Genomic DNA, 15284 nt, shown 5'->3' with positions numbered 1-15284 from the left:
CGTTATTGTCAGGAGTGTCAGATTTGCCAGAGTAGAAATCCTTACGTTCCCCCACCGGTTCCTCTGAACCCCCTACCCATCATCGGTAAGCCGTTTGACAGGGTAGGAATGGACCTTATTGGACCATTACCAAAGTCAACACGAGGTCATTTGTATGCTCTGGTCTTAGTGGACTATGCCACTCGGTACCCCGAGGCCTTCCCTCTCAGAGCAGCCACTTCTACAGCCATCGCTCAGAAATTGGTAGAAGTCTTTTCCCGAATGGGCTTTCCTCGCGAAATCATTACTGACCAAGGAACCCCATTTGTATCACGGCACATGGCCCAAGTGTGTAAACAACTAGGAGTCAAGCATATTAAAACCTCTGTATATCATCCCCAGACAGATGGCCTAGTCGAGAGATATAATGGTAGCCTAAAACTCATGCTGAAGAAGCTTCTGTCCGGGGATGGTAAGAATTGGGACCAGTTGTTGCCTTTGGCCCTTTTTGTCCTCCAGAGTCAAAAACAAGCTAGTCTGGGTACATCCCCGTTCGAGTTGCTGTTCGGTCGTGCTCCCAGGACATTACTGGAGATTACGAAGGACAGTTGGGAAAAAGAGGGAGCCCCAGAGGCCCTCTTGGACTATACACGTCAGCTCCAGACTAGGCTCCATAAACTAAGAACGCTGGCCCATGAGCAACTAGCTGTAGCCCAAAAGAAACAAAAGACCTTTTACGACAAAGGAAAAAAATGGAGGGAATTGGATGTGGGCGACTGGGCTTTGGTGTTGTTGCCATCCTCTACACACAAGCTCAAGAAAGAGTGGCAAGGACCTTTTGAGATTCTCCGGAAAATAGGAAAGACCACCTATGTGTTACGTGTAAAAGGGAATAAGACCCAAATGTACCACATTAACCTCCTAAAAAAAATGGCTGGGAAAACCTCCCCAATCGGTACAAACTATTGAGACCGTACCTCACACGGTACACAACACCCCTATCAACCCAGAAATAACGGAGACTCAAAGAAAAGAGATACTGACCCTACTTCTCCGTTATAAAGATGTCTTTTCTGACCAACCCGGGAAAACCAACATAGCAGTACACACAATTCCCACTCCACCGGGTACTGTAGTAAAACAAAAACCCTATAGAACCCCTGAGGCCAGAAGACAAACCTTTCAGGACGAAATCGACCAGATGTTGAGTTCTGGAGTGATTGTGCCTTCTAAAAGCAACTGGTGTTCTCCGGTTGTTCTTGTTCCCAAACCGGATGGCAGTATCCGTTTTTGCATTGACTTTCGAGCTGTCAATAGGGTCTCAAAACAGGATGCTTATCCACTGCCTCGCGTGGATGAACTGCTGGAGCGTCTTGGTGAGGCACAATATATTACAACTATTGATCTCACCAAGGGGTATTGGCAGATTCCCCTACATCCAGCAGATCAAGAGAAAACGGCCTTCTCCACCCCCTCAGGCCATTTTCACTTTACTGTTCTTCCTTTTGGCCTACATGGAGCACCGGCCACGTTCCAAAGAGCAATGGATACAGTCCTATCCTCCCACCAGCAGTATTCTTCCGCTTATTTGGACGACATTGTTGTCTTTAGTAAAACATGGGAAGAGCACAAAGAGCATCTCGAGAACATACTCTCTAGTCTACGTACTACGGGGTTCCACATTAATGCCAAGAAAACCAGAGTGGCCTTCAAAAAGGTTAAGTACCTGGGGTACGTGTTGGGCAATGGACTGATCGAACCCCAGGCAGAGAAAGTAAAGGCTATCCTGGACCTTCCCTATCCCAAAACCAAAAGGGAGTTGAGGGCTTTCTTGGGTTTAGTGGGCTACTACAGGCGCTTCATTCCACAGTTTGCTGAATTAGCCAGCCCTTCCAGATTGAAGTTCGACACCGCAAGGGTCTTGACCAGGGCAATGCTGACTTCTTGTCCCGGTTTCCTGTTTCCCCCGATCGGGGAAATCCTGGGGGGGGATGTGTCAGGGGGTTCCTACCTGCCACGACTCTGCTACTGATGTTTGTCCCTCTTCGTTTCCGCCTCGGCGCACACAGGATGTTCGTACACCTTCCACGGCCGCCTGGGCTTACCCGGAGGCGGGGCCTTCATCGGTGACGTCGTCCCTGATGTCCAATCATCTTCCACGACGGCCCTGATAACGCGAGGTTTCGAACACGAGGGCGCGAACGCCGGAGCAGCACAGGAAGCATCGGACGTCTTCGCCGCTGGTCGGAAGGAACCCGGAACCGGATTGCTGAAGGAGACCGAAGCAGGAGACGGCGAGAAGCCGACAGCAATATAGCCAGGAGGCCAACGGAACCACGCTCCGCCCAGCCACACTTCACCTGGAGAAGTGTGGCACCGCAAGGTACGGGCTCGTATACGGGGGCTCTTTCAGTCGGTGGGAAGAAACGGGTAAAGGGCGGTTGGGTGGATAAGGGACGGGAGTGCACAAGGTGCCGCCTTAGTAAAGGAAACACAACTACCGGTGATGGTCCCTGGTGATCCCCCTCACGCCCTTACCCTACCCCTCACTTGTGTCAGATAAACAGCGTAGTTCAGTAATGTGGCGTTTTCTTTCTTTCTTTCCCTTTCCGCTCAACGACCCCTGAGAGTGAGAAGACCTTCCAACGGATGTACCACGCAGGAGTCCTGGCGTAACCAAAAAGCTACTTTACGTCGCTCTACAGTCCTTTTGTCGTTGTTGCTTTAATCAATTCCCCAGTACCACTATACTCTACTTTGTGGTTTTGCCTCATTGCTCGCTACCCCAGCAACCGCAACCCTTACAGTACTGTAACAGGAATTTGTGTTGCTTTTGTCAGTATTTGAGCGCATGCATCAAAACTTTTGACTCTGCCATTGCTTGTTTGATTTATTATATCCCTGGTATCTACAAATAAAGGGAAACCACATCATGCATAATGTAATTTAATATTAGCCAAGAAAAGAATATACGATAATAGAAAAAACAAGAGAACAGCTCTGTTCCTCTAGAAGAAAAGGATGATGTATTGGAAAATCTGAATGAAAAAGAATGGGGGCCACCCCAAGCTCCTGTTAGACTTGAAGGAGAGTAAGATGTTAACAGTACAGTGATAGGACAGTTTAGGCGTCCTATGGTGGAAGACTATATTAAAAGCTGAAGTGAAGGAAAAGCAAGGACGATGAAGGACACTGAACTCGCAAAAGGTCATGGTTACATAGTAAATGCCAAACGTGTGAGCCAGATAATGCACTGACAGAGAAATAGCTAACATTTTCGAAATTGGTGTACCAGTTATGTATGGCCAGTTTCCTTTACAGGAGCTGTCGTTTATGTTCTAAATGAGTTATGAATAGACAACATTCTGTTCAGAACAGTGACAATGAGGCCCATGTGTGTCATGGTCAACACCACGGAATATTCAGCAGGTGCCCTCCAGTCACAGCAAATCCCAATTAGTTAAGTAGATCATTTATTAAATAGTTTATTTCGATTACGTTGATCCAGAAAAACACCAATTATTCATCACATGTACAAACCCATTGAGATAACTATTTAAATCTATTAGAATTCACAGTAGGGAAGAACGCAAAATCGAAACCACAGATAAAAAAATACATACTTATAATATTGAAGAGTGCCTAGGGTCGGCATCTTAATTAACAATATAAATACAGTACCCCTCCCATGCAGTTCTTACTAAAGAACACATAAAACAGATTTACCTGGAACAGCAGAAGTGCAATATTAAATTACGAAAGCTCTATCTGAACTGCCCTAAGGATTTGTGCAACTGCAAAGCTTAGGTGTCCTGTGACTTACAGGACAAATCTCCTGGAGTTAAGGTGAGTGGAGAGCAAGGTCCAAGGCAGCACCAATAGTATACCACCTTGGGCACGAGAGCGGACAGGTGCGGAGTGCAAAACAGCATCATGAGCCCAATTTTATTCTATGTAGATCGGCCTCTTCGGTAAGAGGCTGCAGGCTCTGGATAGGGGGCCAGTCGGGCTGAGACAACATCAATCAATTATTTGTAAAGCGCACTAATCACCCGTGAGGGTCTCAAGGCGCTGAGGGGGCGGGTGCATCTACTGCTCGAACAGCCAGGTCTTGAGGGGTCTCCTGAAGGTCAGCAGGTCTGTCGCAGATGGGTGGGGAGGTGTGTTCCATGTCTTGGTGGCGAGGTAGGAAAAAGATCTGCCGCCGGTGGTCGTCCTGTGAATGCGTGGCATAGTGGAGAGGGCGAGGTCAGCGGAGCGAAGCTGGCGGTTCGGGTGTAGAAGGTGAGTCGTTTGTTGAGGTATGCTGGTCCGGTGTTGTAGAGTGCTTTGTGGGCGTGAGTGAAGAGCTTGAAGGTGATCCTCTTGTTGACTGGGAGCCAGCGCAGATCTCTTAGGTGGGCTGTGATGTGGGAGTGGCGGGGGATGTCGAGGATGAGGCGTGCGGAGGCGTTCTGTATGCGTTGTAGCCTTTTCTGGAGTTTAGCCGTGGTTCTTGCGTACAGGGCGTTGTCGTAGTCCAGTCTGCTGCTGACGAGGGCCTGGGTGGCTGTCCTTCTGGTTCCAGTGGGGATCCATCTGTAGATCTTGCGAAGCATGCAAAGGGTGTTGAAGCAGGAGGAGGAGACGGCGTTAACTTGCTAGGTCATTGAGAGCTATGAGTCCAGGATGAATGCCAGGTTGTGTGCATGGTCTGTGGGTGTTGGTGCAGCTCCCAGCGCTGGAGGCCACCAGGAGTCGTCCCTGGTGGAGGGGGTGGTGCCGAGGATGAGGACCTTTGTCTAGTCTGAGTTTAGTTTCAGGCGGCTGTTCTGCATCCATTCGGCGACTGCCTTCATTTCTTCGTAGAGGCTGGATTTTGCGATGGCGTGGTCCATGGTGAGTGAGAGGATCAGCTGGGTGTCTTCGGCGTAGGAGATGATGTTGAGGTTGTGTGATCGGACGATGTTGGCGAGCGGTGCCATGTAGACATTGAAGAGGGTTGTGCTAAGGGATGATCCTTGGGGTACGCCGCAGGAGATCTTGGTGGCTTTAGATCGCAAAGGGGGGAGGCGGACCCTCTGGGTTCTGTCGGAGAGGAAGGAGGTGATCCAGTCCAGGGCATTGTTGCGGATCCCTGCGTCGTGGAGGTGTGTGCGTAGGGTGTGGTGGCAGACGGTTTCAAAGGCGACCGAGAGGTGTAGGAGGATGAGGGCAGCGGTTTCGTCGTACTCCAGTAGGGTCCTGATGTCGTCAGTGGCCGCGATGAGGGTGGCTTCGGTGCTGTGATTGCTGCGGAATCCGGATTGGGACCTCGAGGAAATGGGTCAGTTGCCTGTTGACGATCTTCTCGATTACTTTTGCCCGGAATGGTAGCAGGGAGATGGGCCGGAAGCTTGAGGTCTTTTAGATACGTTGTGGATTTCTTGAGTACAGCGTTGATCTTGGCGTGCTTCCAGCTTTCCTGGAAGGTGGCGGACTCGAAGGAGCTGTTGATGATCTTCCAGAGTTAGAGTGCGATGATGCGGTTTGCTTTGTTGAAGATGTGGCAAGGGCAGGGGTCGGATGGTGAGCCGGAGTGGATGGTGTCCATGGTTTTGATGGTGTTGTTGTCGTTGATGTGGGTCCAGGAGAGCCGGAGGTTGGTGAGGCTGGGGGGCGGTGAGTCTGTGGTGCCGGCAGCTGTATGGGTGTTGAAGCTGTTGTGGATGTCTACGATCTTGCAATGAAAGGTGGCTAGGGAGTTTCATTGGTCTTGCGATGGCGTGAAGTCATTGGAACTGGAGCTGGGTTGGAGAGCTCCATCACGATGTTGAAGAGCTCTTTGCGCTTGGATGCGTTGTTGTCGATGTGCTCCTTGAAGGAGGTCCCTTTGGTGGCTCAAATGAGTTGGTGATGCTTGCGACTGGCTTTCTTGAGGGCTGCGTGGCTGTCCGGTGTCTGTTTGTGGTGCCACTTTTTCTCGAGTCTTCTGCATGTCCGCTTGAACTCCTATAGTTCGGCGGTGAACCTGCTGGCTTCTGTCAGTGCGTCTGTTTGAGGGTTCTTTGATCGGGGCGAGAGTGTTGGCACAGTCGTCGATCCATTGCTTGAGGTTGCAAGCGACTGTGTCGGTGGATCTCGAGCGAGGGTGGTGAAGAGCTGGTCTTCGGTGACCTTGTTCGAGCTGCGGTGGGGGATTCGTTGCCGGTGGTTGCGTGTGATGGGTTTGTTGAAGGTGAGGTGGACGCAGCGAAAGTCGGTCCAGTGGTGTTCGGTGGTGTGGTTGAAGGTGATGTGGTCGCTGGCGGAAAAGATGGGGTTGAGCGTGTGTCCGGCGGAGTGGGTGGGAGTCGTAACAAGCTGTTTGAGTCTGAAGTTGGCATGGTTTTCGAGCAGGGCGATGGAGTTGGTGTCGTTGGCGTTCTCGAGGTGGAAGTTCAAGTCTCCGTGGAGGATGTAGTCTGTGAAAGCAAGGGCGTGTGTGCTGACGATGTCGGTGATGGAGTCGCTGAACTGTGGTTGGGGTCCCGGGTCAGTAAGCTTGGGTTCCTCTGAGGGCGGTGTTGGGGTCAATGTGGATCTGGAAGTGTAGGTGTTCGGTGGATCTGGAAGTGTAGGTGTTCGGCCGTGCGGGGGTGTCTTTGGTGCTGGTCGAAATTCTGAGGGTACTCCTGTGGACGATGGCGATTCCTCCTCCTGGTCTGTTGGTGCAGTCTCTTCAGGTGATCTTGTAGCTGTCCAGGGTTGCCATGGCTATGGCAATGTCGGACGCCGAGGAGGGTTCGTCCAGGTCTCCGTTAGGAAGGCGACGTCCGGGGAGGCAGAGTCGAGTAGGTCCCAGAGTTCGATGGCGTGCTTTTGGACGGAGCGGGTGTTGAGTAGTATGCATCTGAGATGGTTGCGTCCTGCCGAAGCGGTGGGGCATTACGTGCAGGTACTCAGCGACTGGTGTAGCTGTAGCTACGGCATGTGAAGGGTCCGTGGGTGAGCTTCGGGGAGGCCTGGCAGCAGTTGGATGATCGGCCTGCATTGAGTCCGTGGGGAGAAGTTGGCATTGTACCGGCGTCGGGTGTCGTGGCTCTCGCAGGGGCCAGGGGGTCTGGCGCTGGGCGCGGTCCAGGCACAGACGGACTTGCCTTAGGCAACACGAGGGCTTAGGCCTCACGATGCTCGGGACGAAGGGACAGCTTTGGTCATCTTCTCCACTGCCCAGGAGCATAAGGCGTAGAGGTGTCCTTAGGTTTTTCCTTGCTGGAGCAGTTATGGTAGAGGAGGCCTGCATGCAGAGGCTGCAGGCGATGTTGGATGGTCCATGAGGGGTGAAACCCCAAATGAACTTGGCTCTAGAGGATTGGGGGACGCTGACGGCACTTCTGGCCGCATTTGACTCGAGCTTGGAGCGAAGGGTGCAGAGGTGGCTTCAGATATTGGGTTTTAGTGGTTTAAGAGACCTCAGAGTCCTATCTTTTGGAGGTGCTGCAAGATGCAGAGAACAGGGCTGCTGTCCCACAGGCGATCTTTTTTATCACAGGCAGGCAGCTCCCCAAGTTTCTGGAGTCAACAGCTGCAGGACGAATCGACTTTGGCGCAGTTTTTGACAAGGGATGCAGATAGGTCAGTGGTGCTGGTACCAGGTTAGCTACGTCCTTCTCTCCTCTCTGCTTTTGCATATATGTGGTGTCCTTTCTCTTCTTAGGTCATCAGGATCTCCTTCTCTGGTGCCGGGGACTCCGCTAAATACTGAATTTAAGGGTGTTAGAGGAGTGTAGGTTAGTAGCCAATGGGCTACTGACCCTTGGGGTCACAATACCCCCTATTTGACTACTTCCTGTGGTAAGTGGGCATAACCTTGCCACAGAATTCATATGTATGCCATCAAAAAGATGGCTACTTCTGAAAAATCGTGTCCACCTCAGTGGAGCAGAAGTTTCTCATTGTGAGCGGCAGCGACCAGCCATTACTGCCCACATTGAGAATACTCCCCAGGAGATAGTCTGGAGTAAGATATTTCTCACTCTCCAACTTAACATTGGAAAGCTACTGGAGAGAAAAACTCTGCTCCTCACCGCTAAGTGGAGTTTTTCTGAACTCCGCGCTCTACGCAAGCGGAGCGGAATTTCACGCCCAGGCCTAACCAAGACATGCAGTCTGCAAAGACAGCCTTGCATGGGCTTGGTGAGGGGTCCCTTAGGGTGGCAAAAATGTGTGCTGCTGCCCTTTAGGGCCCTCTTTAGTACCTCCGGCCCTCGGTAAAAAGGGGTACCATTTACTAGGGACTTACAGTACCTCCGGCCCTAGGTAAAAAGGGGTACCATTTACTAGGGACTTACAGAGGGTGCTAAAGATTTTGTCAATTGGGGAAACAATTGTACAGTTTTGGGAAAGAGCTCTGGCACTGGGGACTTGGTTAGAAGGAACCCAGCGCACTTAGTCTAAATCACATCAGTTACCAGGCAAAAAGTGGGGGAAACCATGTCAAAAAAATAACAACCAAACCCTTTCAGGCCCAAACAGAAATACAATCTGAGTTCCGCAGGGGTCAAAGCTATCTCTGGCGCTATTCAATCTATACATAGAACCACTTACGGATATATTACAAAAAGCAAACATTTCTTTCAACATGTACGCAGATGACACTCAGCTGTACATCAAGGTCGCATTGACAGAAGAGATAAAGACCATGTACCAGGCACTAACGAGAAACCTCCAATGGCTAACCAAGAACCACCTGAAGCTAAACGCTCAGAAAACCGAATACCTACTGATTATACCCCAGAAAAGTAAATCAAAGATAGTAGAATGGACCAACCTTATCACTGCTCTAAAGTGTACTCCGAAGATTGTCGACTCTACTAAATCTCTGGGAATTACTCTGGACAAAAACCTGAACATGTTAGCACATATCAACACAATGGCAAAAAACGCCCATTTCCATTTAAGCTACTTGCGAAAACTAAAACCATTCCTAAATAAAACAGATCTTAAAACAGCAGTTCAGGCACTGGTCATATCAAGGATCGAGTATGGTTGCACTACCTTGGCAGGGCTCCCCAAGATCTCAACAGCCCCATTGAAAGCATGTCTTAATGCAGCCACAAGACTTATATCGGAATCTAAAAATTCGACCATATCTCCCCTCACTTGAAAGTACTCAACAGCCTGCCCTTCGAAGCAAGAATTCAATTCAAGTTGGCATGCATCACTCACAAAACATTACACCACAAAACACCAGTTTACCTAGCACATAAACTCATGCTATCAGGAGGGTGTCGGTTCTCCAGGAGCAAAGCAGACCTACTACTGAAACCGGCTCGTTTTTGCAAGAAAAGAACTTATGACCGAGCGTTCTCCGGGGCAGCTCCAAGAATATGGAATGCACTCCCCCCTAACATTAGAATAATTCCATCCATTGTAGCATTCAAAAAGGAAGTAAAATCGTTTTATATGAGGAAATTTCTCCAAAAAGTCCATATAGCAGAACTTCTGTCCATAAACCTCTCATGTCAGTTTCCATGCTTCCGCTAGCCGTTCAGTAACCATATATGGGCTTATATATATGTTTTAACATGTAGCTTAATGTTTTAAGCTTTTTATGGTAACTTAACTGTTGACTTATATATATGTTTTCCTGAAGTTTAATGTTGTAAATCACTAATGACTTGGTAAAGTATAAGGTTTTGTTTGTTGGAATGCTCCTGTAAAGCGCTCTGATACCCTACGCAGGGTCATGTTCACGCTATAGAAAACACTAAATAAATAAATAAAATTGCTGTCTAGATAAATAGGTTTAATCTACGTGTAAGCAATATGACCCCATTCTGTGTCAATGTTGGATTATGATTTCAGAGTAAACATTTTGAATAATCAAACGTTAAACATTTTAAATTACATTTACCTAAATAGTTATGAGTGTGGTAGGCAACAGTGCTATTGGAGGGAGCATTAAACCAGGAATATCTGGGGAGTTGGTAAAGAGGTTGAGATGAGCGTGGTAAGGATTCATAGTATGAAACCCTCATGCAAAGAGATATTCGGTGTTAGACAGAGGTCCAAGTCTCCAATGTAACTAAGATTCAAGTGATGTGAGACTCACCAAGCATCTACTAAAAACTTGACTCAAACCAATTTCAATTTTACCCCTACACCAGGTGCTCACTCTGAAGGCAATTTCTTTGAGTTTTGATTTAAATGTTTGATATCTATGCGTGGGGTTATTTCCTAAATCTAGGCATGGTGCTGGTGTTTCAGGCCCCCCTCTAAAATGTTTAGCTGGCACGTGGGACTTCTATACCTCCGTTTGCCAGTTCCATGGCATACTGAAAATTTAGAGTATGTGAAATTAATAAGTACTTTCTATTTGAAACCTAATGCACAAGATTATCAGTATTGCATATTTCAACTGATTTTCTAATAAATAGGTTTTAGCTGCACTTAACCAACAGGTTTATGTCCTTAATAGTGGGTGTAGGCAGAGTCAAGTCTACAATTCTATAGTCTAAAATTCAGAAAACTCTTATTCAGTAAGAATACACTCGAAGTGGTTTATAATGGAATAGGCACCTCATTTGGCAAGAACGTGCATACAGTAAAATCCCACTTTACCTTACTGTAAATAGGTATTTTGATTGAGAACATCCACTATATTCCCCCACCTTCCTGAAAGTGATAATGATCAAAATAATACTTTTAGCACATTATTAAGATTAGTCTTGATCAGGAATACCACTGTTATTCCAAAGTGTCCCCACCTGTGTCCACACAGATGCTCATGTGCTTCATGCACTGATCTGGTCGCAGGAACTTAATGGCGTCAGACATTTCCTTTCGGCTCTGTCTCTCTTGCAGCTCATGTTCTTTCTGCCGCTCCTTTTCCAATCTCTTGTTTTCCCGCTCGAGTCGCACTAACTCTTTTGCTCGCTCCTTCTCCAACCTTTTTGTTTCTTTCCCCAGTTTCCGTGCCTCTATCTGAACCATGCTGGACTCCAGCTCTTTTGGGCTCTGCTTCTTTCTTACTTTCTTTTTTACTGGGCTGCTGAGAGGTGGAATGGGAATAGGTTGAGCTACAACAGAAGCTTCACCTCCAATAAACGAGCAATGCTGACTACTAATTGAGGTGTTGAATGCACAAGACCTTAAAGCACAAGGGCTTGAATTTGATCCAGTTCCTCTGTCCTCGGTTATTGTCTCATTGTCACTTTCGGAATCAGAAAATTCCCAGGTGTGGGCCCTTCTGATGGGATTCTTCAAGGAGCTGCACATTGTTTTTGAATCAGCACTTGGAGGCACGTCATCTTCTTTATATTCCTGCTCCATGACCTATTTAAAAACGTCTTTAGATCTACCCTAATACACTACATATTAGTTTGAAAAAGTAAGCACAAATATTTCTGAAACATTCTGGGATGCTTATTAATGGAAAAACAGTTTTATTTTCTTGGCCTGAGCTCATATTAGAACAACATTCATCTATAGCTAAGCATCTATTTCCAGAAACGTTAGTAAGTTAAGTTAGTTTGCACTGATTTATTGTTCGAAATCTATCACTAATTTCATAGAACGTTGCTCTGAAAAAACAAACATTACTCTGTGATAAATATGTAAGGATACAAGGATATAAAAAGTGTTGTTTCAGGAACGTAGATTGGAATTAAGAGGCACTTACAAACAACTTTTATTTTGAAATACTAGAGGTTATGTTTTTACCATTAAATCATAGACAAGCCAAATCTACGGGGGGCACCCTCATTGTGAGAAAAGAACACTACATGGAAGGTAGCTCTTCCAGTCATGCCACCGAAAATGGGGTCAGAGTCTAAAAAATGTACATTTTGGTCCCAAAAAGGAGACAGGTTTTCATCACCGCCAAGCCCTGATAAGTTACAAACAGCAGTGACAGACTAAACGTAGGATCCCCTTATGTCGTGTGTAGCACATCCTTGCTCACATGAGCAGTGCAGCTCTGCCTTTTGAGGCAAATTATCAACAAATAATAATTTGCCATCTCTTGTCAGTGCCCGTAAACAATTTAAGCCAAAAACATATCTCCCCTTTTCTAAAGCATGGATGTTGTATTTTACGACCATAACAAAAATAAACAAGCTGATTTTAAGTATTGCATAATTAGATTGTTCAGACTGATGCTATCCGATATTGACGATAAATAAATGAAAGGTTTAATGTATGGCCTATTAGTCTATTTAAAGTAATTAATCTAAGTTTATGTTCTTTCGGGTGAACAAAACTATTTGATGTCTAGGTTCATGGCTCTAACCCGCATAAAATTGCATCCAACTACGGTTCCGTTGATCCGAGTTCCTGCTGCTCGCTTGTCTGCATCGAAGCCCAGTTTCTTCATTTCCCGTGCTGCCGAACGAAACGTGTTTAAAACTCCATAAAATCGCCGTGCGGAATTTTCTCATTGACTGTAATGTGGAACCGGTGAAGTGGGTCTGGGTGCTGAAGGGACACACTTACTGTCACACACATCAGGTACTCGGCGGCTAACTCAAATAAAGCGTACAGACATAAGACGAATATTGAAAATGTTGATGTTCTAACTGGGCGGTCTGTTGATTATCGAAAGCTCTAAGTTTTTATTAAGGTGTTTTAGTGGATTATAAAGCACTATAGTGATTACTTCTCTTTTAGTATGGGATACGATACGCTCAGTTCCCCATTCCAACATGGCTACTCAATTCGTCTTTTGAAGATGCTTTATTTCTTGAGAAATGCAAACCAAACTACACTAAGACAAATAACCCGCCTACTTCCGGCGCGAAATAAAATGCACCTATGAGTAAAGGCTAACTTATTTTCCATGATAGTCACCTGGGGGGAACCAATCCTTAGCGACCTTGAGCTTCCGTTTCACAGTCGGTCTGTTTAGGCGGATGCACAGTCCTTAATGACCTTACAATGGCTGCTTCCACCAACAGCATGTTCTTCAACCCATAGATGCGGGTACTCTGGTTTGCCATCCCTTCTGCAACAGATTCGGATGGAACTTTCCTACCGTCACATACGATGTTATTCTGTGTCCTATCATAGCGCAAGCCAGAAATCAGGTTATTTAGGGAAAGGTACAGCGGGACATTTCAAAGCTTGAGGCTTATCGTAGTGTTTTCTGATTGTGTGTCCATTTCGAGTTAGTGATGGCTCGGAAGAAGCGCTTGCGGCTGATTGCCGAGATGGCTCGCAAGATTCGCGAGTATCGTGCGCTAAAGAATCGCCCGCGTGATTCGCAGCGCTATGCCTTGGATTACCAAACCATGACCCGACCTTTCACTGGAAAGCGGCTACCCGTGCTGGCTTGGGAGGACGTTCGCAACGAAAGCCGTCTCTTCTCCCTGCTCAGCGGGCTGCGTCACTTCGGCATCGGGCGGATTGTGACCCGCAAGTCGTGGCTGCAGAACAGCGAAGACCCTTGCTACTGGACCATCACGAAAGTGAAGGTGGACTACACTGCCGAGGTGGGTAGTTCATTAGTTGCAGGGTGATCTGCCTTAATACGTACACCTTCGTTTATTTTTTTTACAGCACAACTTGCTCTTTGGCAGCTTCCCAAGGTCTGAAAATCTGTAGGAGTGGGAACTTAGTCATATATTTGATAACAGTTCAAAACGTGATGTGTCCTCAATGATAACACGAGAAGTGATGTTGGTAAAATAACGTTTACAAAAATCAAACCACAGTCCATTACTATCGGCCCATGGGATGGATATGAAAGTCTGAGAGGTCCACTCCTAGTATCACGGGGGCAGGCGTATGTAGAGTTACAAGTGTACAGAAGTCATTCAGTTTGGGGGTAGTTGCATTTGTCCTGCACTGACAAAAGTGATCCATCAGGCCAGCGGTGCCCCTGTATGTCAGCATCGTATATGGTGGTGTAACAATTGAGGTTGCTTCTCACCTTTACTGCCCCATTCCCTCTGAAACAAAGACAATTATGTTAATGTCATTGCTGTTCAAGGGAGCGTGTTAGTTCCTGTCCATGTATATATCTCTATGTTTGCATCCCATATTTGTTGACATTGTTCTATTGCCCTACGTGTGAACTTGGCCCCTGGATGCCATTTGTTGTGGGCAAATACTGATCCTGTGATGCTGTGACCTGGTTTGCACACGCAATCAGGGGTAGGGGCTTAGCCTTATAGTTATTACATTCAGGCGCAGAGTGAATGATATCTAAGATGCCCCAGACTAATATCCCCTTTTCCCACTTTGGACACTCGCTCTTGTTACCTGCTGTTTTCATTCTTTATATCTTGTGTCTCATCTACCTGTCTGGATCTGTAGTACTCCAGGGATGGTATCAAATCTACTTGTGTTAATTCATGCAGTACCAGGGCTAACGGGTTGGTTGCAGCTGTGCTTTTTATTCAACATAAAAGAGGTGCAAGAGACAGTGTGGAATGTTTTTGATATACTTCTTTTAGGGTTATACAATTTGTCTACTGCAGCGACATGGGGAATAAGGGAGCACACATAACGGCAGGTGTTGGATGTGTCTATACTATGCATGTGCTGGTACAACATTTTCTGAAAGTAGTTTGGAGAGGGTGATGGTCAGTATCATTATCAGCAATTCTGCACGAGTATTATAGTTGATGTAGGATAAAATAAATAGAAATACAGGAGGACAAACGGCCTTAGTACTACGAGGAGGAAAAACAAAAATGAAATGCAGAACTTGAAATATGTATTGTCTCTTGGAGGAGCGACAGACAGAGGCTTTATTCCACTTGCTTCTCCTGTTCTTCTCCCTCTTTCTCCTGCTCGGTGCCTGAATGGATGGATAGCACTTCTGTAGCCAGGCAGGTGTGTCTTCTAGTTGGTTCCTCAAGGTACAAAATAGAGAAGAGCACGGCGCAGGTACACGCACATGCACAAAGCACAACAGAGGTAAGTGGCAATAAGGGAGGCTCGCCTTTCTTCCCTTTTATTTCCTTTCGTTGTTATCCTAACTCCTTAACTGGCCACCCCTGTCCTGAGGACTGTGTTTAAATTAAGGGGTTGGCCTAGCGGGGGTATAGAGAGGTTGTGAAATGTTTAAGTTTAAAGAGTATAACAGATGGCTCCAAGGAAGAACAAAAGCACTTTGGGACATACAAAGGTGCTAAAAGACCCCCCCCCCCCCCCCCCCCCCCCCCAATGGACCAAAATGCATCGGGAGGTAGCCCAGTGTGCCCAGGGTCAAAAACTAAATCTAAACGTATACAGAAGAAAAAAGAGAAAATACCCAAGGTTCCACCGCAAACGGGAGAGAAGGGGGGTATGGCATCAAACGCCCTGAAAGACTTTGTGGGAAAGCACTTTAAAAGGGTCTTTTCACCAGTCCAGTCCCC

General features: G+C 47.0%; 2 protein-coding genes across 2 annotated transcripts in view; one reads left to right on the top strand and one right to left on the bottom strand.

The window, feature by feature from the left end:
* The window catches only part of EME2 (essential meiotic structure-specific endonuclease subunit 2), a 162327-nt gene extending 149713 nt beyond the window's left edge, over nucleotides 1-12614 (bottom strand). The window contains exon 1 of the mRNA XM_086941244.1: nucleotides 10689-12614. Coding sequence (XP_086797370.1) covers nucleotides 10689-11253 — 565 coding nt within the window. The 5' untranslated portion in view covers nucleotides 11254-12614. The remainder of the gene's footprint in view (nucleotides 1-10688) is intronic.
* A 156-nt stretch (nucleotides 12615-12770) lies between these two features.
* MRPS34 (mitochondrial ribosomal protein S34) overlaps nucleotides 12771-15284 on the top strand; it is a 60002-nt gene continuing 57488 nt past the window's right edge. Inside the window, exon 1 of the mRNA XM_086941243.1 lies at nucleotides 12771-13409. Coding sequence (XP_086797369.1) covers nucleotides 13092-13409 — 318 coding nt within the window. The 5' untranslated portion in view covers nucleotides 12771-13091. The remainder of the gene's footprint in view (nucleotides 13410-15284) is intronic.

This window comes from Lissotriton vulgaris, chromosome 10 (assembly GCF_964263255.1).
Source record: "Lissotriton vulgaris chromosome 10, aLisVul1.2, whole genome shotgun sequence".
In the NCBI taxonomy this organism is placed as follows: domain Eukaryota; kingdom Metazoa; phylum Chordata; class Amphibia; order Caudata; family Salamandridae; genus Lissotriton; species Lissotriton vulgaris.
Note: the sequence above shows the minus strand (reverse complement) of the source record. Positions and strands in the feature narration are given on the sequence as shown.